Below are 25,331 nucleotides of genomic sequence, written 5' to 3' on the forward strand. Positions count from 1 at the left end.
CCGTTCCCAGCTGGATGTTGTACACTGTATTAAAGTTCAGCTGTACGTGTATCTGGCCTAAAAATAAAAGCAAGTCTGAACCAGATCTCTTTAGGCAGGAGAAGAGGTTTAAACCTGACACTTCTCTGCTGTGCTGGCCTCTCTCCTGCCCCCCCTTTCAGCTGCTGCTGTTGCAATGAACCCTGAACTGGGTAAACTGGGAGCAGAGAAGAGGGAGAGCAGAGGGTGTCCCAACCCCTCCCAGTGGTGAAACCTTTAGGAGGGTCTGTCTTTTTGCTGTAGATATAGAGAAAATTGGCGCTTTTGCACCTGAATGGGACCTCACAGTGAAGGGCAGAGTGGGCAGCACTGGGAAGAGGTTTTGGGGAGAAAGGGGCAGTTTCTTCCCTGCTGAGTGACGTCCAGGACCAAAGGTGGAGACTGGATTCAGGCTTTCCTGCGGAGCTGGCTCTCCAGGCTTCGGTGATGGCTCAGTTTGTGTGTGCAGGAGGACAAGAGGGGAGAAAACAAATAATCTTTTGAGGTCTTGTGACTCATCTTTAGTTTTTTCTCCCAGACCTAACCCAGCCCCATCCACCCCCATGGAGTGGGGCCGAAGGTCCTGGGCGACCGAGCACGACGTGCCGGTGGTGGGGCTGACGTGGGAGTGAGGAACTCTGTGACCTGGTTCCTGCTTCAGCCTGGAGAAGAAAAGGCTCTGGGAAGACCTTAGAGTTCCTTCCGGGGCCTAAAGGGGCTCCAGGAGAGCTGGAGAGGGATTTGGGAGAAGGGATGGAGGGACAGAACAAGGGGGAATGGCTTCCCACTGCCAGAGGGCAGGCGTAGATGGGATACTGGGAGGGAATTCTTGGCTGTGAGGGTGGGGAGGCCCTGGCACAGGTTGCCCAGAGAAGCTGTGGCTGCCCCTGAATCCCTGGAAGTGTCCAAGGCCAGGTTGGACGGGGCTTGGAGCAACCTGAGCTAGTGAAAGGGGGTAGAATGAAATGAACTTTAAGGTCCCTTCCAACCCACAGCTGGGGTGGACAACTTTGGGCAGATGTGGGCAGATGTGGGCAGATGTGGACGTGCCCTGCATTAGGACAGGGGTTGAGAAGCTCTCAGTAAGTTCCAAGGCCGGCGGCAGCCGAGCGAGTTCCCAGTAATGACACGAGGGCTGAGGGCTGGTGATTTGCAGCTGCCTGGGAAGATGGCGCTTCCAGACAGAGCTGGAATGACAGAACTCGTTTGGCCACCTCTGGGAGCCGGGGGATCAAAGGGCCTGGCGGTGAGTCAGGGGGGTGACGCTGCTCCTGGGCCAGGGGCTGGCAGGGCTGGCAAAACCCGGGAGACCTGTCGGGGCAGGGCAGACCATCCCGCAGCCGGGCTGTGGGGAACCCTCCGCAGGGATTGCTCCTCCCTGCCCGGTTCCTGATGTTGGGATTAATCCTTGAAACCGCAGCATTGCATCCCTGGGGTGAGCCAGAGCCCCAACCCTCCCAGGGACCTGGGTGGGTGCTCTGGGGCTGTCACCCAGCCCTCAGTGGGATCTCTGGGGGTGGAGATACAAGCCCTGGGACACCATGGGAGCCAGGGGAAGTCCAGGAGGACCCCACAGCTGCTGGTGCATGCCCCAGGGCATGTGTGGGCTTTATTTTTGTGGTAGTCCTCAGAAAACTGGGGGAGGCTGGTGGCTCCTCTCCCTTGCTTTGGAGGTGGCCAGTAGAGTGTGAAGGGGAGTGCTGAGGGATTTGGGGACCCATTCTGTACCCCTGGGAATGCAGCAGCAGTGACTGGCAGCACTCAGTGTTGTCTGGTTCAGGGTAGAGGGTCCCCACTGTCCTGTGGGGAGGTTTGGGTTGGTTCAGGACTCCTGGCTGCAGCCTGGGATTTTGGGGTGCAGGGTCAGTGGGGTGTCGGATTCTGGGGTGCCGGGTTCTGGGGTGCAGGGAGGAAGAGAGGGAGGGGCTCCGTTTCTCCCAGGACCCAATCACTGGCTGTAACTTCAGCTCTTGGCTTTCAGCCCTTCATTTTTCCAACTGAGCCAGAAAAGTGAGAGGTGGGAAGAGAGGGGATCTTGGAAAACAGTGGGGTTCGTGTCAGGTCTGGTGGGCTGAGCCCCCTGCCTGCCTTCCCCTGCTCTGGGGAGGGCGGGCTGCAATTTGCCTCCGATCTGTCCTGGCTGGGGATGGATCTGCATGAGAATGAGCAGGGCCTGGCGGGGAGGGCCTGCTCTTGGGTTCCTTGGGCATATTCCTGCCGCTTTCCCTTCCAAGTGGGCGCCCGGCCGCCGCCGCGGGCCCTGCCAAAGTAATTCTTTGCTTTGGAACCGGGAGGCGAAATCTCCTCCGTTTTATTTCGGAGGGGTCAGGGAAGGAGTGGGAACCCTGCTGATCCAACCGTGTTCCCTTTTAACCTACCTCTCCCTCTCTCCCCCTCCCGGCCCCCCGTCCTCCGGATGAGCGGGGCTGCAGCCAGGGCACGGGCGGCCAAACCGAGGCCGGAAAACACACAGAGCCGAGCGGGAACCTGAGCTGCTTCCGATGGATCATTTAATATCTGCAGCGTCCCAGGGCTGGGACTGTGCTGCTTCTGGTGCTGTCAGGATTTTGTGATGCCTGGTGGGTGCTGGGCTCTGTCGTTCCGGCTTCCATGTTTTCCCTGGGGTTTTTGGGTGCTGTTTTTCAGGATGGAGGCCATCCAGCTGCCAACCTCTGTCGGGATGGGGTTGGCAGTGCGGGCAGGAGAAGGTGAGTGCCCGCTGCCCACACCTCGGCCCCACTGCCACTGCCCGGCCTCATTGTCTCACTTCTCTCTCCATTCCTACGCCAATTAAAGCGCCGTGTTGCCATTCATGGCCCTTATGGTTTTGTTCAGTTGTCTGTCAGCTCTTGTCAAGCCCTGTCCCCTTCCCCTCCCCCGTTTTCAAAAACAAAACCCCTGACAAACCCCCCTTTGAATCCCCTCTTACCTCACTCCCAGCGAGGGGCCCCTTTGCCAGGGGATGCCGGCGGCGGGGAGACCGCTCCCCACACCGGCTTTGTGGGCCCCGCTGCCCCCCGGCCCTCGGCCTCCCGCTTCTGCCAGCATTAATTAGATAACTCGGCTCCTCCGGATTCCTCCGCGGGGAGATCGGGACGATACAACTCGAGGGAGAAAATATGGCTTTTTTTTTCTCTGCATTTCTTGGCCAAGCCCATGGTTCCGTCGCTGCTGGAGCTGCTTATTGTGCTGAAAATAAGGAGTTTGCAGGGGAGTGTGTGGGGTGGGGACAAGCCCAGGGGACCCCTGGCGCTCCTCATTCTGCATCTGCACCCCAGACCGGCACGGGCGGAAGCCTGGGGTCCCCCGAGCCCACGCCACCAGCTGCAGGTGGCAGCAGCAGCCTGCGCCAGTGCTCTGGCCCCAATTAAATCTCCTCCAAACTCCCTCAATTACCAGCACTTTTTGTTTCCCCCCCTCACGGGGTTTGGATTGGGATTGTTTGGGAGCAGCGTCTGAGAGCATGGGGTGGGAAGATGGAGCAGCACGTGGCTGCTCGTGTCAGGCCTGGCTCCTGCGAGGGCTGTGAGCCTTCTCCTCCTCCCCCTTCTCTTCTTCCTCCTCAGAGCGTTGGGGTGGGCAGCAGCCATCCCTGTAGATGATGGACTGGTGTGGGGAACCATCCTGGCTGAGCACATGACGGGACAAAGGAGAACATTCCTCTTTTGTGGGTGCTGCCTTTGGCTGTGCTCAGTGTGGTGATGGAATGGGGGCCACCATTATCCTCCTTGGAGCTGATGGAGAATCTGGGACTCAGATGTTTTCCTTGGGCATGCCATGGTGCAGGAGGGCTCTGAGTCAGCGGGGCCAGCCCTGGCTGCCAGCGGCTGCGGGGCCAGGGGCATCACTGGCCACTGTGGCCCCTGCTGGCCATGGGTGCTGAGGTGTGGCCGGCATCTGTGCCGGTTTTCCTGAGCCTGGTGACCTGTTCTCTACAGCGTCCTGGTGGCTGGAGACCTCCTCTGCTCTTGGTTGATGATAACCTTGGTGTGACCACTGCTGAGCCACCTGTTCCAAAAGCCCTTGGGCTCCTGAGCTCAGCGGCAGGAAAACTGGCACAGGGACAGAGAGGATCTGTGGGGATCGTCCCTTGTCCCTGGTGACCTCTGCTAGCTGTCCCTCCTCTAGACCTCCCCTACCTTGGCATCTGGCGCAGGGACATGAAAAGCCAAACCCATGCAGAGGGGTGGCAGTGCTGCTCTGAGGTGGCTCTTTTGGCTGAAGAGCATCCCCACAAGTGGGAACGTGCAGGGCACTGTGACAAGTGATGTCTTCAGTCACCTTGCTGGCTGTTGCTCTGGATCTCTCTCCCTTAGGAGAAGGGGTCTGGACTGGAGGAGAGGAGACCTGTCTGCAAGCTGCGGGTCTGCAGCTGTAACCAGGGTCTTGCTTCCTTTCCCCTGCAGAAACCCTGGGGGTGTTTTCATGGAAAATGGATTCTTTCTGGTCTTTCTCTGTTGTCTAATCAGGTACAGCTGGGCTCTCCCCCTGATGTTGGGTAAGGGCTTGGTCTTCAGAGATATGGCAGCGAATGTGCAACGTCTGAAAAAAGCTTGAGGAGCTGTGATGGGACCTCGCTGCTTCCCACATTCCCTGTGTCCTGTCTTCCCTGCATGGAGCAAGCAAGGTGCTCTCTTGAGCTTCAATGAGAGAGGCTGGCTGGGGAGGGTTATGGTACAAACATGAGGCTCATGGTTGCCAAACCTCCATGTGAAGCATTGGAGTGGCCTCTTGGTCATTGCCAAAGCTATGGGAATCCCCAAAGCCACCGTCTTCCCTGTGGAAAGGTGCTGGGAGCAGGGTTGTGGCTGGAGCTGGTCTTTGAGCGTGGACAGACTGTGCTGCCATGGCATCACCCCCATTTCTGGGCAGAGGGGGCAGCTTGGTTTCATTTCCTCCTGCACTTGGTGTTTCTTTCCCTTCCACTCAATCCAGACCCTGGCTTGGCCATGACCCGGAGTCGGTCATGGCGCGGAGCTCTCTGGGGTGTCTGCACTGGGGACATCTTTTAACTTCACCTCAAAAATGTCATCCTTGGCCCCCGGGGGTCACTTTAGGGTGGGTGGGGGATTTTCCCAGCCGGTGAGGAGCCTCCTAGCTGTATTAAAGCAACAAAGGGGTTTTGGGGAGCAGTGGAGTTGGAAAATGGCATCCCAGTGCTGGGGGGGCCGGTGCACGTTTCCATGGTGACTCGTTTATGCCTCACTGATGCGTCGTGTAAATCCGTTTGGAAACGAGAAGGGCCTTTTGTCTTTGGGAGGGTTGAATGGGCCTCATTAAACCCGAGATGTGGAAAAAAAAAAGGGCCTTAAAGTGTGTCTGGGAGGGGGACGGGACAGGACAGCCTGTGGGGGCTCAGCAGAGGCTGTTCAGTTCCTCCTCCTGGGGACAGCGAGGAACTGGGGGGGGCTGGAAGGTGGAAAATCTCTCTCTGAGCACCAGAGACCAAGAGAGTGGGGGAGATATGGTACTGCTTTTAGAATTACCTGGAACCGTTGGGTCTGTGTGGCCACCTCGGCTCCGAAGGACAGAGCAGAAATAGCAGAGGTCTGCCGAGGGCAAGGAAAATAATTATACATAGATTAGCAGGGGGAAAAAAGATGGAAGGCTCTTCTAAAGGAGACTAATAATAGAGGAGCACATGAAAGAAGTGGGATCTGAGAGCGTGGGGGTTCGCGTGCTCCGATTTACCCTCTTATGGCGACGGGGAGCGCGATGGACGAGCGAGAAGGCGACAGATACAGAGAGAGACAGAGGAGAGTGTGGAACCTTTTCATTCCACTTGTAATTAACTTCCTTCGACGGGGTTTCTTTGTTCCCAAGAGTTGAATGGGAGTCAAAAAGGAGAATGGGTCCTGTGCCTCCGGCTGCTGGCAACGCTCCAGGAAAGGGCTGTAGATGCTGTTGGTGTACTGGAATGAGGTGGGCCATTGGAATTAGTGTATAATTCCTCTGGTTTGGTTGTCCTCAGCTCTTGAGAGGTGAAGTGAGTTGGGTGGGGGGCTGTCCCTGTGACATGGGGTGTCTGATGCTCTTGGCTCAAGCTGAGACTGTGTACTTCTCCCTGTCTAGTGATGCTATTTGACTCCAGGTGCGATGGTACCACCCAAGAGGTGGTTGCTACCAACCCCTCGATGTCTCTTTCTTGGTGAAAACACAGACCTTGGCAAGGGCAGCGGTGCCTGGGTGTCAGCAGGGGAGCTTTGGAGCGATGGTGGGAGCGCGAGCTGTGCAGTGCCCCTCCAGAGGCTGGAGCTCTGTGATATTGGGGTCTGGAGGACTCCTCTGGGGACAGCATTGATTTCTCTGGCTGGTAGCCAGGGGTCCTGGGAGAGAGTACCCAGTGCCTGGACATGGCTGCCACGTCCCAGGGAAGCGAGGGAGAGCGAGGCAGAGGGTTAGGGCTGAACCTGGTGTGTCTGGGCACCGGCAAAGCTCTCACAGGGTTCAGGGGTGTTTTTCAGGAGGACACGCCCAGTTCATACAGGGAGTTTTGGCTTTTTTACTGGATCTGGCCCTTTCCCATCCCTTTGTGAGGTGGTTCTAAGTGGGTGTGAGCTGTGGTGGCTCGTGGGAGCTGTGATCTGGCTGGAAGGACCTGTTGGTGTGGAGAGCTGGGCCCATGGGGTCTTCAGCTGCCCAGACACCAGGAAAACCACAGAGCTCCTGCAGGCCTCGCTCTATCGGGCACTGTCAACCTTCCCTGCCAGACATACACGTCCTGCATGTAAGATACAGTTATTTTTGGATTTCTTTGAAGCAAACAGCATTTAGCATATGTCATCTTGTATGTATGTCAGCATCGGCTTTAGAGCGTCTTCTGCGAGGAGCAGGTTCTTGGTAAATGTTGTTGTGTTGCTGCAAAGCCTGATGTCAGGTGAGGGGCATCGTGTGTTGTGGATGTGGGGAAAGGTGATGCTGCCCTGGAGATTTGGTAGTTGACGTGGTGCAAGGAATGCCTGGATCAGGGGGAGATGAGAGGTTGGAAAGTGTGTCAACACATTTTTAAAAAAAATATGTTTTTAAGCAATTCACTGGTCTCCCCTAAGGAAGAGCTGAAGGACTGCTGGATTTTAAGGTTCCAGATGACTTGTCTGCAGGACACTTGTGTCTGCAGCTGTTGCTGTGAACGTGTTGGCTTATCTATATCTATCCATGTGTTCCCACATGGAGGAGAGGAGCCTGCATGGGGTGGGTGTGTGGAGGAGGGAGGTTTCATGCCCAACATGAATTCAGAGCTTGCTCCCACCAAAGGTTTTCCTCCTCATCCTGTGTTCCTGGGCTTGCAGAGCCTCTGACAGTGGTGGGAAGGAGCAAGTCATCCCTGTGGTGTGGCAGTTCCAGGAACCCTGGTGCTACTGGAGCTGCTCGGCATGGCTGGTGTCCCACTAGCCATCCCGGGAAGCCATGGGATTTTGATCCATCAGGTGGTTTACTGGGAGTCCCACCACCTCACGGGGCTGCTCCTCCTGGAAGAAGAGGTGTGAGCTTCCAGCTGCTGCTGGAAGATGGTATTGCCCTGCCTGTGGTTGCGTGGGGTCTGGTCATCCCTGTGTGTGGATCCGTGCCCGGCTGCGTTGGGATCGAACGGAAGGAGCAGTGGGCACGGCGGGGCTGGTCTGTGCCTGCCTGGGCAGCACTGCTGCCGTGGTGTGTTGGAGCTCCTGCCGAGGCACAGCCAGGGGCACAGGGGCTGCATTCCCTCCTGGACCCACGCTGTGTTCCAAGGGATTCTCGTCTCTTACTGCCCCATTCCTCCTCTCCCAGCAACCCCCCTCTGTGATGTCAGGGTGCTGCCTCCACAGGCACTGTCTGAGTCCACTGCTCTTCCAGCAGGTCCCAGCTATAGACCCCGCTCAGTCCATCGGATCCCACGGTTTGGAGCCCTGATGGGAGCATAGCCCTCCGTGCTGCTGAGGGGGGAACTCTGCAAGGGCTGGGGGTCCCCAGCAGCGGCCCCCCAACTCAGGGAAGGGGAGAGGCTGCCCTTTAATCCCGTCTCTCTGCTCCAGCATCCCGACATCCCGCTGCCAACAGAGCTCCCGTTGTTTACCCAACTCGGAGGAATCGGTTTACAAGGCTCACAAATACCCTTTTCACCTTTCCCATCAGAAAACACCTCCCGAAACAATGAGGAAATTGGATGCCGCCACCTGATCGGTCCCAGGGAACCTGCAGGGCCGGGAGCTGGGGGCCGGGGGGCTGTGGGGGGATGCCTGGCTGGGATGGCCGGGATGGTCCCAGCACGGCTCTGCGGGTGGGCAGCCGTGGGTGCCACCCAAAAACCACCTCCAGGGGCTTTAAGGGATGAAGCTGCCGATAAGTGGAGTGGTGACCAGTGCTCCCCACCTGCTCAGCTGGCAAAAAGTACTTGTTTTAAACTGTAATGGCTGTAGTTAATCATTCCCATGCCCTTGGACTCCAGGAGGAAGGATGTTACCTGTGAGCTGGTGATGGTGCCACTCACAGACTCCCAGAATGGTTTGAGTTGGAAGGGACCTTAAAGATCATTCTGTTCCACCCCTTGCCATGGGCAGGGACACCTCCCAGGTTGCTCCAAGCCCCATCCAACCTGGTCTTGAACACTTTCAGGGATGGGATGGGAATAAAGCTGGACCATTCTTGTGAGTGATGGGCGAGGTCATACAAGGTGGAAGCTGTTTTTCAGCATTGAGTTAAATTTTAGTTTTCCTTGTACTTTTTTCCTCCCCACCTTAAAACAGGGAAATCAAACTGTATTTTATGGAGGAACAGCAGATTTCCCCCTCCCTCCCTCCCTGACATTACAGCGGGTGCTCTGAGGGCACGATGAATTTCCCTATTAATTTAGAAGTTGCTCTGTTCATTCCTCCCGGTTAAGATAAATCTGAAGACGTGTCCTTGTGAAGACAAGTCAACAGTGTAATTCCTTTTTGTCTTCAGCCATCCTTCTGAACTAAATTTCCTTGTCCCCAGAACTGGCTGCAATCCTGTGTTCAGGCAACACGCGACAATTCTTGGACTCTTCTTTTTTCCTCTCTTTTTCTTGTGACAAATGTAGCTTTTTGCTGAGTATTTTAAAGGAGAATTTCCTGTAGAACTGACCTCTTACATGGTAGGAACTGTTGGTCTTCTCTAGGATGGTCATTACAAGCTGTTCTTGTGACAAAGCAAAATTTTTTGGGAACAGCCCTGCTTTTGGAGAAGAGAGAGGACACTAAGGGGGAAATGGAGGAGAAAAAAACAGGGAAATTGGAGGACAAAGGGAAACATGTTGGGGGGGGAATGTGGCTGGCAGGGAGAAGCAGTCAGAGGGAGCACCTCAAAAACCCTGTGCAGGATGAGGTGGCGCTGTCTTGCTTGGTGTAGGAGATCTGGAAGATGTTCCTGGGCTAATTTCCAGGCTGAAACCATGTGCTTCTGGAACTGGGACTGAGCGGTCATGGCAGGGACTCGCCTTGTTGTTTTATCCTTTAAACAAATAAACCAAACGTAGGCCCTGGTCGTGGAGTTGTTCAGATGAGGAGGTGCCAGCAGGATGTGGTGCTGGGATGTTCTCAGCTGCCCCGGCTGCTTCATGGCCCCTCCCCTGGTTAAAAATCTGCTTGGCCCCATCCCAATAGGCTGGTGTCGTGGGGACCGGTTGGTTTGCAGGTGCTGGCCAAGGTTTTGGCCACGGAGGTGTAATAGGTCCTCCTGGTATGGAGATGAGGGTGGATAGCAGCTTTCTCCTCCTGCTCCGGCGGTGCAGGACATCTGCTTGACTTGTTTGTGGCTTCCTGTTTGGCATCTTCTGGGCAGGAGGGAGCTGGCAGGGGCTGGAGGAGGGAGCTTGAGTCACTCCAGAATGCTGTGCCAGGAAGCCTCTGACTCAGCCCAGCCGTGGAGTGTGGGATCCAGCTGCCTCTCGGGGTGGGAACCCGGGGCGAGCATGCAAGTGTTCACTTGCACTGCGTGTCTGCGGCCGGGAGGGAGGGGCAGGGGCTGCTCCCCTGCTCCTGCCCCGCTCCGGCCTTGCGTCAGGGCTCCGGCCGTGGGTGGGGAAGCCTTTATCGCTCCCGAGGCTTTGGAAGCCCGTGCTGGCCACCGGCCAGGTGACCTACTTGGTAGTGTGAAGCGAAGCCTGGCTTACCTGCCGGTAGTGCCGTGGATGGAGCTGGACTGTGCCGTGCTGGCACCACAGTCAGCATCCCACCTGCATCCCTGAAAGCCCTTCAGGGGTTGACTTCCCAGTTCTCTCGTAGTCACCTTCTGCCAGAATCATGACTTGTGTAAAACTTAATCCCTTCCCAAACCTACTGTGGCCAAAGCCCTGCTGTACTGGCGGTGCCAGGGTTGGGATGATCCCGACCATCTCCCTGTGCCTGATGCCCCGTTGTGCAGCTGCTTTGGATACTGCTGGAGCTGATGTGGTGGAGGCAGAACTGCAGCCATGCAGGGAGGCTGGGCGGATAACCCGCCTGAATCCAGCTCCATGAAGGGGACCGTACCCACCATCCCAGCTGCCCGTCTGATCTGGCAGCAAGGTGCACATGATGTCTGTGTGTCTGTCCCGCTGCTACCGAGCTGGCACCGAGCTCCGGAGCCGTGCCAAGGGCATTGGGGGGTGCGTGGGCTCTGGCTCCGCCTGCCAGCTCCCAGCCTGGCATGTGGATCTGTGGGGCTCCCGCAGCCAGAGGCCTGCTGCTCGTTCCAGCTCCGTGGCTTCTTGCTAAGACTTGTACCAGAGCCTCGGAGCAGGTTGGTTTTGTGTGTTTGATCTTCCTTCTGTGGAGCCTGCAGCTCCAACTGGAGCAGCTGGCTGGGGGCAGAAGGTGTCCCGGACCCCATCCCACCGCCAGGATGGACTGGGACAATGATGGGCCGTGTCCGAGAGCGGAAGGGGAAGCGTGACCATGCAGCCAAAACACTTGCTTTGGTTTTTGCCATGCCCAGATTACATGAGGGAGTTGCAGCAGAGATAACTCTGCAGGAACATCCATTCCCACCTTATCTCCCATCAGGAACGCTTGTTGCCTACATCAAAGTAGATGATCTGCTGCTTCCCTCCTTCCTGCCCTAATCCTCTCCTTCATGCTGGAAAAACCTAATCAGAGCCTTGCCCCACCATAACGAGATCCGAATGCTAATTATCAGCATCTTGCCTTCCTTCCCTTCCCAATGCCCTGCCTTCCAGCCCCGAATAGCTTTCCTCCCTCCTTACTCCTCTCCATCCGGTCCTCCCACGCTCCTGGGCACGCCGTTGAGCCTGGTGAGGCAGAAGTTGTCCTGCAGGATGCTTCCCTCCCTTCCATTTAAGGACAGGAATTCCTTGGGGAGCTGGGGCGTGGAAGGGATCCCTCCCTGCGCCCCATTGTCAGGACTTCTCCCTATGCCTAATTATTGCCTGTCCCTGCAGGAAGCTCCTTGCCTGGCCGTCGGGCAGAGCCACGGCGTCTCCAGCCCGCTTGCTCCTCGGCCTTTTGTGGGAAGACTCCATTCCCTGTTGGATGCCAGGCTTGGGGCTGGGAAGGGTGCCTGCCCTTGTCATGGCTGGCGAGCAGGACTGACCCAAGCCAGCCCTGGTTTTGTTGGAGGGAGCCCACGCTGGCTCTGTTATATGCTGGGATGGGGAGGGAAGAGGAGGACTTAATTCTGGTGTCAACTGTCTTGCAGAGGGGAAGCAGCAGAGTTGAAGCACAAAATAAATGTTGTGAGTGGGGTGGGATGGGCTGGTGTGGCTCCTGCTCCAGCATGTGGTAACCTCTCACCCTCCTCTCTTTCAGGTTCATGACTGGGAAGGGGCTGGTCATCTACCCAGAGATTGGGGATAAACTGGACATTATCTGCCCCAAGGCGGAGCCGTCCAAGCCTTACGAGTACTACAAGCTGTACCTGGTGAGGAAGGAGCAGGCAGATGCCTGCAGCACTGTCATGGACCCCAATGTGCTGGTGACGTGCAACCGGCCCGAGCAGGAGATCCGCTTCACCATCAAGTTCCAGGAGTTCAGCCCCAACTACATGGGCCTGGAGTTCAAGCGGCAGCAGGATTACTTCATCACATGTGAGTCGCCCTCCTCCTCCTCGCCACCGGCCCTGGCTCGGGAGGGCTGCGGGCGCCTGGACAGTGTCGCCAGGCACTCGTGTGTGACTTGGCCGGTGCAAAGAGCTGACACGTACGGAAAATATGTCCCGCTGGATGGGAGCAGGGGGAGGAATGTGTCACTGGCTGAGTGGGGTCACCGGTCCGTGTCTGGCTGCTCTGCTGTCCCTGCCCCGGTCGTGACCAAGAGCAGGAACATGTCCCCAGCCGGGTTGGCTCTGTGTGTCCAGAGCACTGTCATGCCTGGAGCTTGTATTTTGCTGCCATCTTTGCTGGAGGCATTACAGGGCATTTGCAGGACTTTGCTTGGGAGAAAGAGGAATGGTATCCAAGGAGATGCTTGTCCTTGTCCATGGGTGCTGCCTCCAAGAGCAGCTCCGGCAGCGGGAAGTGCCAGTGGTGTGCAGTGCGTGCTGTGATCCAGATGGCTGCAGAATTCTGCACGTTGGCCTGTCCCTTTTGTATCTTAGTGCTTTTTATGGAAGGGAGAGTGAAGGACGTTGGAATTTTCTTGGGGCCTGTTGTTTGTGCATGCAGGGGACCATTGCACAGGGGTGTATCTGCCTGTGCTGGCTCTGGTGTGGATGGAGAAGGACGCTGGGGAGCTCAGCCATGTCCGGGCAGTGCTGCCAGCTCGCTCTTCCTCCCCTCCTGTCCTGCTCAGCCTGGCTGTTCCTGCCTGGCTCCGTGCATGCAAAGGGCACGGTGGCCGTGGCTCGGCTCCCTCGCCATCACGTGCCGCAGGCTCGCCGGCGAGCGGCCGGCACAGGGGTCAGCCACCCGTGTGGGAGGCGAGCGCCGGCCGGGGGAGGTAAACAGGGTATTTTTAGCCTGGAATCTGTGGGAGGGGGCGGTGAGGCCATGGCAGAGCTGGGGGCGGGAGAGGCTCTGCTGTAGCGTGGTGTCATGGTGAGGCTGCCGGTGTGGACATCCCCAGCCAGCCCGGCCGGGGCTGGAGTTGTGCTACAGAATAGTTGGGAATAAACCTGATGCAGAGGAAGCAGCCGGGCCCAGCTCTGGCAGGACAACCCTGAGCCCCTCTCAGTTCCGTTGTGGGAAATGGTTCTTAGTGCTTCCTGACGCGTGACTGAGTGGGTTTCCCTGCATGGCCATGGAGATGCCAGAGTGGCTCCTGGATGGTCAGACAGGAAGGTGTTGCTAACAGGAGAGGTGACAGCGGGGAGGACCTGGCACAACTACCCGCTGAGCCGGCTTGGCACAACGCGGTGCTGGCAGCGACCATGGGCTGAGTCACTGCTGGGCCGGACTCTCCTGGAGTGATGGTCACCATCCCTGTGCCAGCCTGGGGACATCTATCACCTGTCACTCAGGAAACACCAACTCTGCAGCCGTCAGGGATGCAGGAAGCCCTGATTCCAGCCCGGGCGCCACAGAGATGGGTTTGGGATGCCAAAAGCCCTGGCACAACTCCCATGCAGACTCCCATCTCCTTCCCATATTTGGCACCAGCCTGATGGCCCTGGGATGCCAAAGTTCAGCCCTTTGTGGTCCCTCAGCTGATGAAAGGCTTGATTCAACACAAGCTTTGCTCGCAGTGGGCAAAGAGGGCGAAGAGGGGCCAAAATCACAGCCTTGGGTCAGGCAAACATCTTGAAGCACTTGGTCAGTGGCTTCTCTGTGTTTGGAGGTCAAGTTCAAGCATTGATAGGGTCATCAAACTAATGAGGGCTGAAAGAAGGGGTCCTCTGAGGTACATCCCATGGGACCCTCAGGTTGTAAAGAGCCCTCAAAGACAAATATGTTCCCCAAAACAAGCTCAGAAGTGGAGCAAAGCACTGGGAAGAAGAAACATGAGATCCCTCATATGTCATCCAAGTCCAGGAAGGTGGGGGCAGAGGGATTTACCAGCCTCTGAATTAGCCAAATTTTAAGGAGCTATTTTTCATTTCACACAAAAACTCAAGTGAAAATCAACCTCCTGGAGCTTTCAGAGGCGTTTTCACAAGCAGCTGACAGTGTGTTGCCGACTCCAAACGTGGCTCCCCAAGGGCCCCCGTGGCTTTGGGTCGGTGCCAGCTCCCCTCCAACGCTGCCGGCGCACCTGGGGCACTGCAGGTGACCGGCTCCGGCTCTGGCTCGCTGTGGATCCGACGGGATGCACAGCCCGGATTTTGTAAAGCCGGCATTGCACAGTTTACAAAATCCCGGCTGTGCGTCCTGTCGGATGTTTGGCTGAGCCTTTTAAGCTCATTTTTTTAATATAAAATCCTATTTATCCTCTATTTCCCAGTTTCAGACTGTCTAGGGAAGCAGCGAGCGGGGTGCTCGGAGCATCCCTGTGGGGTGTCCCCCCTCCCCTTGGGGGGCCGGCACTGCCCTCTGCCCCTTCCTTGGACCGTTTCTGACTTTAATTTCTCTTGACTCCTCCGTGCTTTGATGCGAAACCCCTCGGAGCCGGGAGCTGCCAGCTGAACTTTGGCCCCTGGGTGGGCTGAGGATGCTCCTGTGATCTGGCCATACCCTCTGCTGAGCAGCCCCAGGAGTTCTTTCTGCCAAGAAATAAAATAGCCAAAAAAACAAAGTCAAAAGTCTCCCAAGCAGACCACCCACGTGTTGTCTTTTTTTTGTCCCCCCATTTTTCCCCCCTCCCTCTCCCCAAGCTTTGCCTGGACACACAAAGGAGTTTTTTCCTTCCTTTTCATTTCTAAGCCGGGGAAGCGCCACTGAAGCCGAGGGGAGCAGGACGTGTGCCGCTGGAAAACCTGCCCACAGGAGCCGGGGGCTTCCTGGGGTCCCTCCCATTCAGGGCTGCTCCTCACCCTCGCTTTGGATATGCCAAACCTTGTTTAGGGACACTTTTATCAAGGAGGGACACGGCCCCAGCCCTGGGCTTAGCAATGAAAAGGCTTTTGAAAGCCGATGTTCCCTGTCCCTGTCCTCTCCAGAGCCTCGCACCGGCCCCCTCCACACCAGCTCCAGGCTTTCCTTGAAAGCATCTTTACTCCAGAGGCTGGGCAGGGGAAGGTGATGCTTCTTCCTAAGCCTTTCCATAAAGAACAAGATGTGGCATCTCCTGCCTGCAGGTCCATGGTGGATGCAGAGGCTCGGGGGGACCGTGAGGCTCTAGCAGGATCTAAGCACCATCCCCAGGGTGGGGTGCTGAGAAGGCAGAGGAGCTGGGAATTTGGGAATTGGGTGTTCTTCTCCATGACAGGCTGTGATTTCTTCCATCCCTGGTCTCCCAGGTGCTTCCCTGCCTGCCTTTGGTGCCTGTGTGGGATTCCCTGTCCCTGACATCCCATCTCCTCCCTACCTGTGCCATGGGCAGACAGAGGGAAGTGTGTGCTGGTGGCTCTCTGGGCGGTTGCTCCTGCTGTGCTGTGTGGGAGGTAGGAAGGTGAGGTCCAACAGGAAGGAATTTTTGCTTTTTTCCCCAAAAGGAAGTCTTTTCAGTGGTTCCTGGGCCAAACACAAAGCCATGGGCAGGCTGCTGGGAGCATCCATGGGGACTCTGGGGTGGTTTGTGCTTGCAGACTGGTGTGTGGATGCAGGTTCTCCTGCCATTCCCTGGCCAGCAGTGAGGTTTGGATCATTCACAGCATCCTGATCAAGGCAGGCACATGATTCCTCCGCCCTCTGTCCCTGCAGAGCTGGTGGAGAGGCTGGTGGCTTGTGAATGGCTGAAACGGGAGGGAGGAATGTATCCCAGTGCTTCAAAATTATCTGTTCAATTGCTTTTTGGGCTGGCAGGAGCAAAAGGACACAGGAAGGGGGAAACTGAGGACTCTTCTGGGAAGATATTGTCCAGAGGTAGGGTGGGGATCCTGCTTTGGGCCTGCAGGTCCCCTGCCACAGGTGTGAGAGTGTGGCCATACCAACCTTTCTCCTCAACCTTGGTTTTGTGGATTTCTGGTGATTTTCCTTGTTTCCTTGGCAGTCTGTGTCCCACTGGAGTGGCCTTCCCTCTCCCTGGTACCTGCGCTCCTGGGATGCTTGTGGGCAGCTCCGGCCCCGCCAGGGCTCAGCCAGCCCTGCAGGTTCAGCTCCCTCCACCTCCCCTCCTAATTCACTCCAGCTCCTAATTGCGTTTGCTGCTCCTCTTTGAACTTGCTCCAGTTTCACTATCTCTGGTAATGAGGTGCCTGGATAGAGATCCATTAATCCCCATGTCCTGGCAGCAGGGCGGTGTGAGAAGGAGCTCCTGGCGTGGCTCCCTGCCATGTCAGAGCTCTGGATCAGAGAATCAAAGAACAGTTTGGATTGGAAGGAACTTTTAAAGGTCACTGAACCCATCTCTGGAATGCCCCATCATGGAAGTGTCCAAGGCCAGATTGGACGGGGCTTGAAGCAACCTGGTCTAGTGAGAGGTGTCCCTGCCCATGGCAGAGGATGGAACAGAATGATCTTTAAGGTCCCTTCCAATGCAAACCATTTCATGATTCCATGATCTTCAGCTCAGTCAGGTCTGTGAGGGGTGTTGGTGGTGCCCAGCTGTGCTGGTGCCTCTGTACTCTGGCAGGGACGTGCCTGGTGGCGTGTTCTTCAGCCTTGCACTTGCTCCATCCTCGGACACGGTTCCCCAGTTCATTCTCTGTTTGGTTTTGGGGTTATTGGTGGTCCTGGAAGCCCGTTCTTTGTTCAGTGGGGTGTGGGATGATGGAGACTGCCAGACAAACCTTGCTCAGCCTTTCGGTGCTCTCCAGGCAGCTGTTTGCAGATGTGGTGGGCAGTGCCAAGGTGTTCTTCCAGGCTGGATCTCTCACTTGTCCCTCTGGCAAGCCCCTGGCACGGCTGTAGTGTCTCACCTCTCCCCTGAGCCTCTTTAAAGCACAAAGGCCTTGTTTGATGACACTGCTGAAGTAAAAGCGAGGCCCTGGTAGATGTTTCCCCATAAATCCAATGCGTTTGCTGTTTATTGGGAGTCTTTAAGCCCTTCAATCCATTTTTGATGTAATAACATCCGTAATCCAATCTAACGCTTTTTGGCAGCGGGATCCGGCGGGAGCGGATGTATTACCGAGGGTTGCGTTAAACCCCTTGTCTTGCATTTCTGTTTTTAGATGCAATTAGTCTTAACCTGGCAAGAGTTATTTGTTGTAAACCAGCGCTGCCACTGCAACGCGGCTTCGTCCCTGGGCCGCGCTACGTCAGCATTTTCAGTGTGGAGAGAGGGGTCACCTGTGGACTCCAGCTGCCAGGATCATCCTTCCTCCCTTGGAATTTTTTGGGACACATTGCCATACTTACCTTTCTGGCTGTGCTCCTCCAACTTCCGTTGGTTTGGGAAGCCTTTACTGGTGCCAGCGTGTGTCTGCGGGGCTGCTGGAGCTCCTTCCTTGGGATTTAATAATTTCCTCCCTGGTTCCTTGGGATGGGGGCTGTGCCGGGGGGGTTGTCAGCTCGCCAGCTCTTTGCTGATTGCATTTGAATGTGGCCACTTTCATGTGCTCCTCATCTTCCATCCCACAACTTGTTTGGTGGAGATGAGTTGAAAGCCCGAGTGCCGTTTGATGCCATGATGGGAGCTGTGAACTTCTGCTGATAAAAACCCAATTAACCGGTTTCCTCATTCTTCCCCCAAACGCGTGCCAAGTCCTCGGCCATACCTGTCACATACCTGGGCCAAACAAAGGCTGGTGGCATCCATCTGATTTTGGGGCTTTGCTCTCTATCCCTGTCCTGCTGAGAGCTGATGGCAGAGGGTGGGTGGGACCCTCTCCTGCGGGAGATGCCGCGTGGGAGCCGGTGGATCTCTAACGTGTCCCACTCCCGACTTCAAAGCCGGGCTCTGGACATGTCAAACCCAAATAATGGCCCTTAGACAACATGCGGTTCCTTGTCTTGGAGCCTTGTCTGAAGACCGTGACCACAGTAAATGCGATTTTGTTGAGCCCTGTCCCTTAAGCCTCTGCCTCTTTTCTCTTCTCCTCCTCCCTCCTGACCTTTTCGGCTCAGCACTGTCCCCGGACAGCCCCTGGCAGCTGATCTCATGGCTCAGCCTTTCATGGCCCTAATAGGGATGAAAAGCCCCCTCCAAAAGGGCCGGTGTCCTGCACCCGGCCCGGGAGGTAAATTCCCTGTGCTTTGATCTGCTCTGGGGCCGGGGGGCCCTGCCTGCCACAAACACCCGGCTGGGGGTCCCGGTGCCCGCTTAACTCCCTGGCTGCTGGGCAGCCTGGCCCTGCCTGCAGCCCTGGCACAGCCAAGGGTTTTAGAGATGGCCACTGGGTTGTGTCTGCCCAGGAAATCGGGCTCCCTGCATCCCGGGATGCTGTTCCCCACCAGAAACAATTTCCAAGAGTGTCTCTTTGGCACTGTCACGACCCATTAGTAGAAAATAAAACATGTTTAACTCCTCAGTGCTCCTGAAAACAGAGGTGACAAGCAGTAGTGACGTGCAGGGGTGATGGCAGTGAAGAAGTGACATCTCCCCGTGCATCACCTGCCTGATCCTGCTCTGCCCTCACTCCTGGGACACTGGGAATCTGCCTGTCCCCCCAGAAGTGCTCCCTCAGCAGCTGTGGTGGGGGACCCACAGCAAAGCAGCCCTGTAGTTTTTGTGGTGCATCCTCTCTTCCCCTTCCTCATCCTCCCCTTGCACCTCCTGCTCCCCCAGCACATCTGCAGCAGGAGGACATGGAGATCCCAGGGCTTCTCCTGGAGCTGCAGCTGCACAGGCCTTGGCGGATCTGGCTCTTCATCAGTGGTCACTTCTGAGAGCTTCCTCCATGGCACGTGGCTCCTTTTGGATTAAACTTTAATTAAGAGACTCTCAAGGCAGAAGCAGCCATCAGCTCGACAAGGAATTGAAAGAAATCCTGGCATACTGGTGCATCCAGGAGATTTGTGCATGGATAAGTGCAGGCAGCTACTTCCTTGGCATGTTTTTTAAAATAACCACTTCTTCATCCAAACCCTCTCCCCGGGCTTTTCCCCTGGGATCCCCATTGCACTCTACTGCTCCCGTAGCTGCCAAAGTGCGGGGAAGAGGCTTGTAGGGACCACTACAGCTCTGACCTGGTGTAGAAGGGTCCATGACAGTGTGTGCTGGGTCCTTTTCCATGCCTAATTTCTAAGGATCTGTGTTTGTCTACCTCTGGACCAGACTGGCCATGCAGGCAGGGCTACCCAGCAGTGTGAGGCACCTCTGGCATCTCACCTTTCCAGGGTGGATTGGTGTCACCCTCCATTCCAAGCCTCTTTGCCCTGGGACTGCTGGTTTTCTTGCTGCTGTATAATGAGTGTGCTCTTTGATCCCCCCTGGCAGCGCAGAGCAGGGGTTGCACAGCTCACGGAGAGGCAGCTGCGGGGAGCAGCAGGATCAGGGCATGGCTGCTCCCCCCTCTGCAGTGGGATCTTCCCTAAGTTGGGGGCCAGAGAGGCCCCTTCCTCCACCATTACTCAGCAAGAGGGCAAGTCCTTGTCTGGATAATCAGGGGCTTATTTGGCATGTGTTGGAAATGTCTAAATCCTGCAGCTCAGGGTGTTGCTGGAGACCGTTCGGTGCCGTGCTAGTGTCCTGGGGCAGAGGGCTGAGACAAGCCTGGGGTCCCATGTGTGCTCCCTGGGAGCAGTGGATCAGTGAGCTCCTGCTCCAGCTGTTTTGGGGTGAAGCACTGGAAGCCAAGGGTGATCCTGCTCCAAGCTGGGCTCCTGTGGGTGCACGGCCACAGCAGAAACAGTGCCTGGGCTGGCTCCTCTCCCAACCATGGGATTATTTGCATCTCTGGGCCAGGAGTTGCACCCATGTCACCTCCCCACTTCCAGCAGGTTCCTGATGCTTATGCAAAGTTTGCCTTTAATTGCAGTGGGGTTTCCTCCCGGAGCTCCTGTCCCTGCTTGCTGCAGGGCACCTCCTCCAGGCAGCTGGAGCTTCCAGAACATTTGCACATGAATCAGCCTCTCCATCCCTGAAAACCTGGAGTTTTCTCTGAGCCACTGGAGCGAGGATGGAGCCCTTAGTGGTCTTGGGGGCAGCGTTGGCTCCATGTGGGGAGGAGCTGGCATTGAGGATCGCACTGTCCATCCCCATCCCCTTCCCAAGGGATTTCTGAGTCATCTTGCAGATGTTTTCCTACCTAACAGGAGAGATTTACACCCTGTTAAAAGGCAATAAGCGCTTTCCTCCCCTCCTGCTCCCAGCGGGGCCCACAAATGACTCTGGCAGAGCATCAGGTGGGGAATTACGTGGCACTTTCTTCCTGACCTGTAACCAGTTGCTTGGGGCGACCACAGAGTCTGCACAAATCATCTTCCTCTTCCAGCAACACACAGTTTTTGTGGAAGGGGTGGATAGACCTGGAGACAATGGGTTTATTTAGTGCCGTGTTCCCCCTGTGCTGGGCAGGGAGCAGGATAGAAATGGATGAAGCTTCCATGGCTCATCCACATGGACAGCTTGCAGTGCTGCTGCTAAAGGGCCTGTGAGAGAGTCAGCAAGCTGTGGTCTTGCAGCCAAGATGTGCTTTTCGGCCTGGATGAGGTTCCCTGCAATATAACAGTGACTCTTAATTATGATACTAATTAGGGTTGGTTATAATTTTCCACCAGAAAGCTGATTTAATGGGAAATTAGGTTTTCACTTAAGTGAAAGTGTTTGCTGTTGTTCTCCCTTTGCCCCAGGAAAGCATGTTGAGAGAGTGGAGCTGTAGCAGGTGGGGATGAGTGTGGTGTGTGTTCTCCTCCCTTCTTCTTTCCCCTGTCACTGGCTGACACTGCCAGCCTGCACTGTGCGTGTCCCTCCACTCCCTATAAAGATTGGGGCTAATTTAACCTTTTAATTTGATTTTGGGGGTGCTGACCTTGGCCAGGGGGAGGTGAACCCCATCCCTGCCAGACCCTCTGCAACGATTTTCATTCCCATTTCCAGCAGTGCATTTGAACTGGGGATTTTCCCACTGTTTTTGCTGGAGCAGGAGTGCGGGCTGGGATGTCCGGATTCCCAGGGCTCCACTGGCTGTCTGTAGAGTGACTGCAGGGCTCCCTCACCTTCCCAGTACAGGTAGGGAGGGATAGAACGATCCTAGTTGACTCTATGGCACTGGTACTGGCTGCATGGGCCTGGCAGTGCCCCTGATGCCAGGGGAGTGAGCAGTGGGGGCACTCCTGGGGTCAGCGGTGCTGGAGGAGCAACCTCCTCTTTCCATGCTGGACCGGGCGGCTGGAGCAGCTCTGGAGCAGCTCTGGAGCTGGCAGGAGGGTGTGTGAAACCCAAGCCTTGCACCTCCTGTGCCGAGCGGGGACGGGACAGGGCCGGGCTGGCTCAAACACACGTTTCGGGGGCCGGAGGGCCCCTTCCCGGCGCAGCTGCCTTGGGAAGGCTGGAAGGCTGGAAAGCTGCTGCCGGCCCCGCTGGCAGCGTGACAGCGTGGGGTGGGCTCCCCCCACACAGCCCCTGCCCCAGACCTGGCAAACACCCCAGCCAATGTGCTGGAGCTCATGGAAAGGGCTGGGGAGATGTGTGCAGGGTGGGGGGAGGTGTGTGGGGTGGGGGAATGTGCATGAAATGGGGGGCTCATCTCCCCACAGCAGGACAGTGAGGAAGTAGCAGTGATAGTGATATTAATACAAATAATAACGGGATGCCGTGAGCGGGGGCTGCATGTCCCTGCTGCCAGGGAGGAGGAGGAGGAGGAGGAGAAGGGGCTGTAACCAAGCCGTGCTCTCTGGAGGCCCCGGGCAGTTTGTGTGCAGCGGAGCAGGCGGGTGCCTCTGCTCGGTGACCTGGAAGTGGCTCCGTGTCCCCTGGGGTGCCAGCCCTGGCTGGGATGGGGGAGGAGGGAGCTCGGTGCCCGTGATGGATTGGGCGCCAGTGCAGCACCTCTGTGTCAGCACCAAGGGACATAAAACAACTTGAAGGACCTGGAGGAGAGGGGAGGTGGCAGGAGATGGATTTTTATTTTAAGTAGAGTGTTTGTGGATTCCTGCAAGGATCTGTGGCGGTGTTGGAGCACACTGGAGATGTGTGAGACACATCTCCAGAGTGACCCATAGGGTCTTCACCTGTGCCAGGAGGGGCTTTCAGCTTGGCATGAGTGTCCTGGCTGAGCCAAGGCTGCTCTGCACCAGCTGCCCCTTCCCAGGATTGGTCCCTCAGCTCTGTTGGGATTGGGGTCAGGCTGCGGGGCACCGGTGGGTGCCGGTGGGATGCAGTCACCTCACCTAAAGTGATGGAAACACGAACCTTGTGCAGGTCTGGGGGTGAGGGGGGCTTGGGGGAGGCGTCCGGGCTGTGGCCACGCCGTGCCTGGCTGGGTCTGGAGCAGGGCTGTGGTGCACAGATGGAAGAGTGATTAAGAGCAATAAAAGGAAAGAGACTTGGATTCGCTACAGTCTCAGCACATTAATTGTGCTTTGGGGCCCAAATCATAACGCAGCCCTGCTAGAGGGAATCCAGGAGAGAAACCAAACATCTCGCTCTGTCCAAGGCTGACCATTTAAGAGACCCTTGCCTTCATCTCCTGCCAGGTATTACTTCCAGCATCTCCCATCTGCCAAAACCCGAGTTCTCCTTTGAAATATTTTGAGGGGAAGAAGAAAAGCTTTGGTGACACTGAGTGCTGGTGTGGGGAGGCAGTGAGATGCGAGAGCACATGCCATCGCCTGCTTGGAGATGGGACCAAGAGGTTGTGTGGTCTCTCATTCATCTATCCTGGCTCCTGGTGTGTGTCATGAGGCTGGACTTGGTGTGAGGAATGCCAGGAGTGGAGGTCCTGTCTGTGCTTCCATGGTGGCTGAGCATCTCTAAATTGACAGGCAATTACATGGTTAATAGTATCACTGGTAAATCCTCATCACTCACCGGAGGGGCTTAATGCTCCATTAGGGAAAGGCATCTAATGGCTCTGGGGGCTGGGAGAGGCCTTGCTCTCAGTGGAAGTCACCTGGCCAGAGGTTGTTTTTGCTCTCCCAGCCAACCCGTGAATCCCTCCAGAGTGGAACAGGGCCGGAAAATGCTCCTGTACACTTGTTGTCACTGGAGCTGGATCGAACCTCGCTCCTGTGGTGAGTGGAGGTGACAGTGTTGTTTGAGACCTGCCATTTCCTATTGCCTGGGTATTCCCGGCTCCCTGCCTGGTCCCTCCGTGGTGTCACAGCTCTGCCTCCTGCTACCTCTCTGCAGCTCCTCTCTCCAGCTCAGGGCTCTCCCACCTCTCGTGCAGCTGCTACTGTGCCTGTGGATTTAACCTTTTCCTCCCGTGTTCCTGTGGGTTTGCTGACGCTGGATTCCATCGGCAGCTGAGGACTGGGGGTGTCACCACTGCTCACCTGGAGTGAGTGGCACAGGCGCTCCGGGAATCCATCAGCTGCCTCCTGGATCCCATGTCTTCACTGGACCTGGGCTGACCTGATCTTGGAGCCTTCTGCTCGGGCTTCTTCCACTGAGAGAGCAGGAAACAGAGTGGGAGGACCAGCTCTCCACGGCTGAACTTCACAGGGAACCACGCTGGAGGAGCCTTCACCTCTGGGTCCTTGGGGACCCCCAGCCAGAGCCCCTGCCCTGCTGGACCTGCTGCTCAGCACATCCCTCTGTCCTACGTGTTCATATCAAACCCACCAGCCATTGGACTCTTCACCATTGGGATGGATTTTGGAATTTTGACTTTTGGAAGCCCAACCAGCTGTGTGGAGCATCCAGCTTTGCTCTGCCCCATTGTGGATTTATATGGAGCGTGGCAGCGTGTGTCCTTGTTTCCAGAGGCCATTCCAAGACCATCACTGTGGGTTTTACAAGTGTTTTGCCCTTCTAGCTGCTCCTTTTTACATTACCTCAAGCAACTGCTCAGTTCCCTCTCAAAGCTACTTTCTCCCTCATCATTAACACGAACAGAACAAGAAGAACCTTCGTGCTCAAGTCCTGTGTGTGGGGTGGGAAGGAAGATGCTCAGCTGTGTCCCTTTGTCCATCCCTGTGGCTCCAGCTGCCATCCCTGTGGCTCCAGCTTCCGTCCCTGTGACTCCAGCTGCTCCCTCTGTCCTCTTTGGACCTTTAATGTTTTTGTTGTATCCAGACACAGCGTCTCTGTAGTTATTTGGAGGAACTGCTGTCTCCTGTCACTGCTGCCTTTGTGGGATCTCCTGACTTCCACACTTGAGCCACGATTTGTCTGTACCTCGTTTTGATATAATTAGGTAATTATTTATAAACAAGACTCACGAGGCCTCGCAGAGCCTGGTTTTTACAGACTGCCCCGTTCTCCCCAAATGGATGAACCTCTTTGACATGGAGCAACCTGTGGCATGGAGCTGGGAAGGTGGGAAGCTGTTCATGGAGTAGCTTCAGTACCGTGAACTGGGATGTATCCACTTATTTCACCCCCGAACCAGTGCCTCTGGCCTGGGAGAACTGAGCTGCTGTACTCTCTGCTGGAGTTCTCTCCCTGAGATGTTTTTATGGGGAGTCTGAGCTCAGGCCCCTCCTGGTTGGATTCCGAAGAGCCTGAGCAGGCTGGCATTCCTCTGCATTCCCAGGCGGGAATGTGTGGGGATTTGTGCTGACAGTGCTCCCGTCGGATCACCCGCCAGCAGATCCCAGCTGCCTGGATGCACAGCTCCATCCCAGGGGCCGTGGGAGAGGAGAGAACTCGGCCCAAGGACTTTGTGATCAGTAAAACATTTGCTGGTGCTTCAGACGAGAGCCTGGATTGCACAGAGGTGTTTGGAAAGAGCTGATGGGCTTGGAACTGCTTCCCAGTGGGATCTGGATGTGCTTTCTGGAGTAACCCAGCGTGGAGGCTCATGGAGGCACCCGAGGGTCCTGTTGTGGGAAGGGGAGTGCGGAAGGATGACCTTGCTCTGTACTCCAGCCTCTTCTTGTCCCCTCACTGACACCCAGCAGGGTCCAATGGATTCATCCCAAATTTCCACTGGACACCCGCCCTCCCACTCCCCTGTTTTTGCAGGATGGAGGCAGGAATTGGGCTGTGCAGGGAACCTGAAACCCCGGGGCTGAGCTTTGGCGTTGAGGCTCGGGTAGGTGTTGGCTGCGCCGTGCCGGCCAAGTCCTGCCTTGTGTCTGGAAAACTATCCCCGTAGCTCCGTGATTCTCTGTCGCATCACATTCCCGACGCTGTTGCTGAGCTCTGCCTGGCTTTCGTTACTTCCCTGGGTGAATAAATCCCTGTGCTTGGATTTGGTGGAGCACTGGGATGCCACGATGGATGGAGGTGTCAGTTAGGGAACCATTGTGATCCCTGGGCAGGGCTGGCTGTGTGCCAGCGCCGCTCCACGCCTGGCACAGCGTCCGTGTCCAGGGCCCTTTTGGGGTCAAAAGCCAGATTTTTGAGTGTGGT

The 25,331-nt window shown here is 56.3% G+C and overlaps 1 protein-coding gene across 2 annotated transcripts in view; it reads left to right on the top strand.

Moving 5' to 3' along the window:
* The window catches only part of EFNB1 (ephrin B1), a 50,745-nt gene that overhangs the window by 17,965 nt on the left and 7,449 nt on the right, over window positions 1-25,331 (top strand). For both annotated transcript variants that reach the window (XM_032702065.1, XM_032702066.1), the window contains exon 2: window positions 11,763-12,040. In XM_032702065.1, coding sequence (XP_032557956.1) covers window positions 11,763-12,040 — 278 coding nt within the window. The remainder of the gene's footprint in view (window positions 1-11,762; window positions 12,041-25,331) is intronic.

The sequence above is a fragment of the Chiroxiphia lanceolata genome, chromosome 14 (assembly GCF_009829145.1).
Source record: "Chiroxiphia lanceolata isolate bChiLan1 chromosome 14, bChiLan1.pri, whole genome shotgun sequence".
Taxonomy (NCBI): domain Eukaryota; kingdom Metazoa; phylum Chordata; class Aves; order Passeriformes; family Pipridae; genus Chiroxiphia; species Chiroxiphia lanceolata.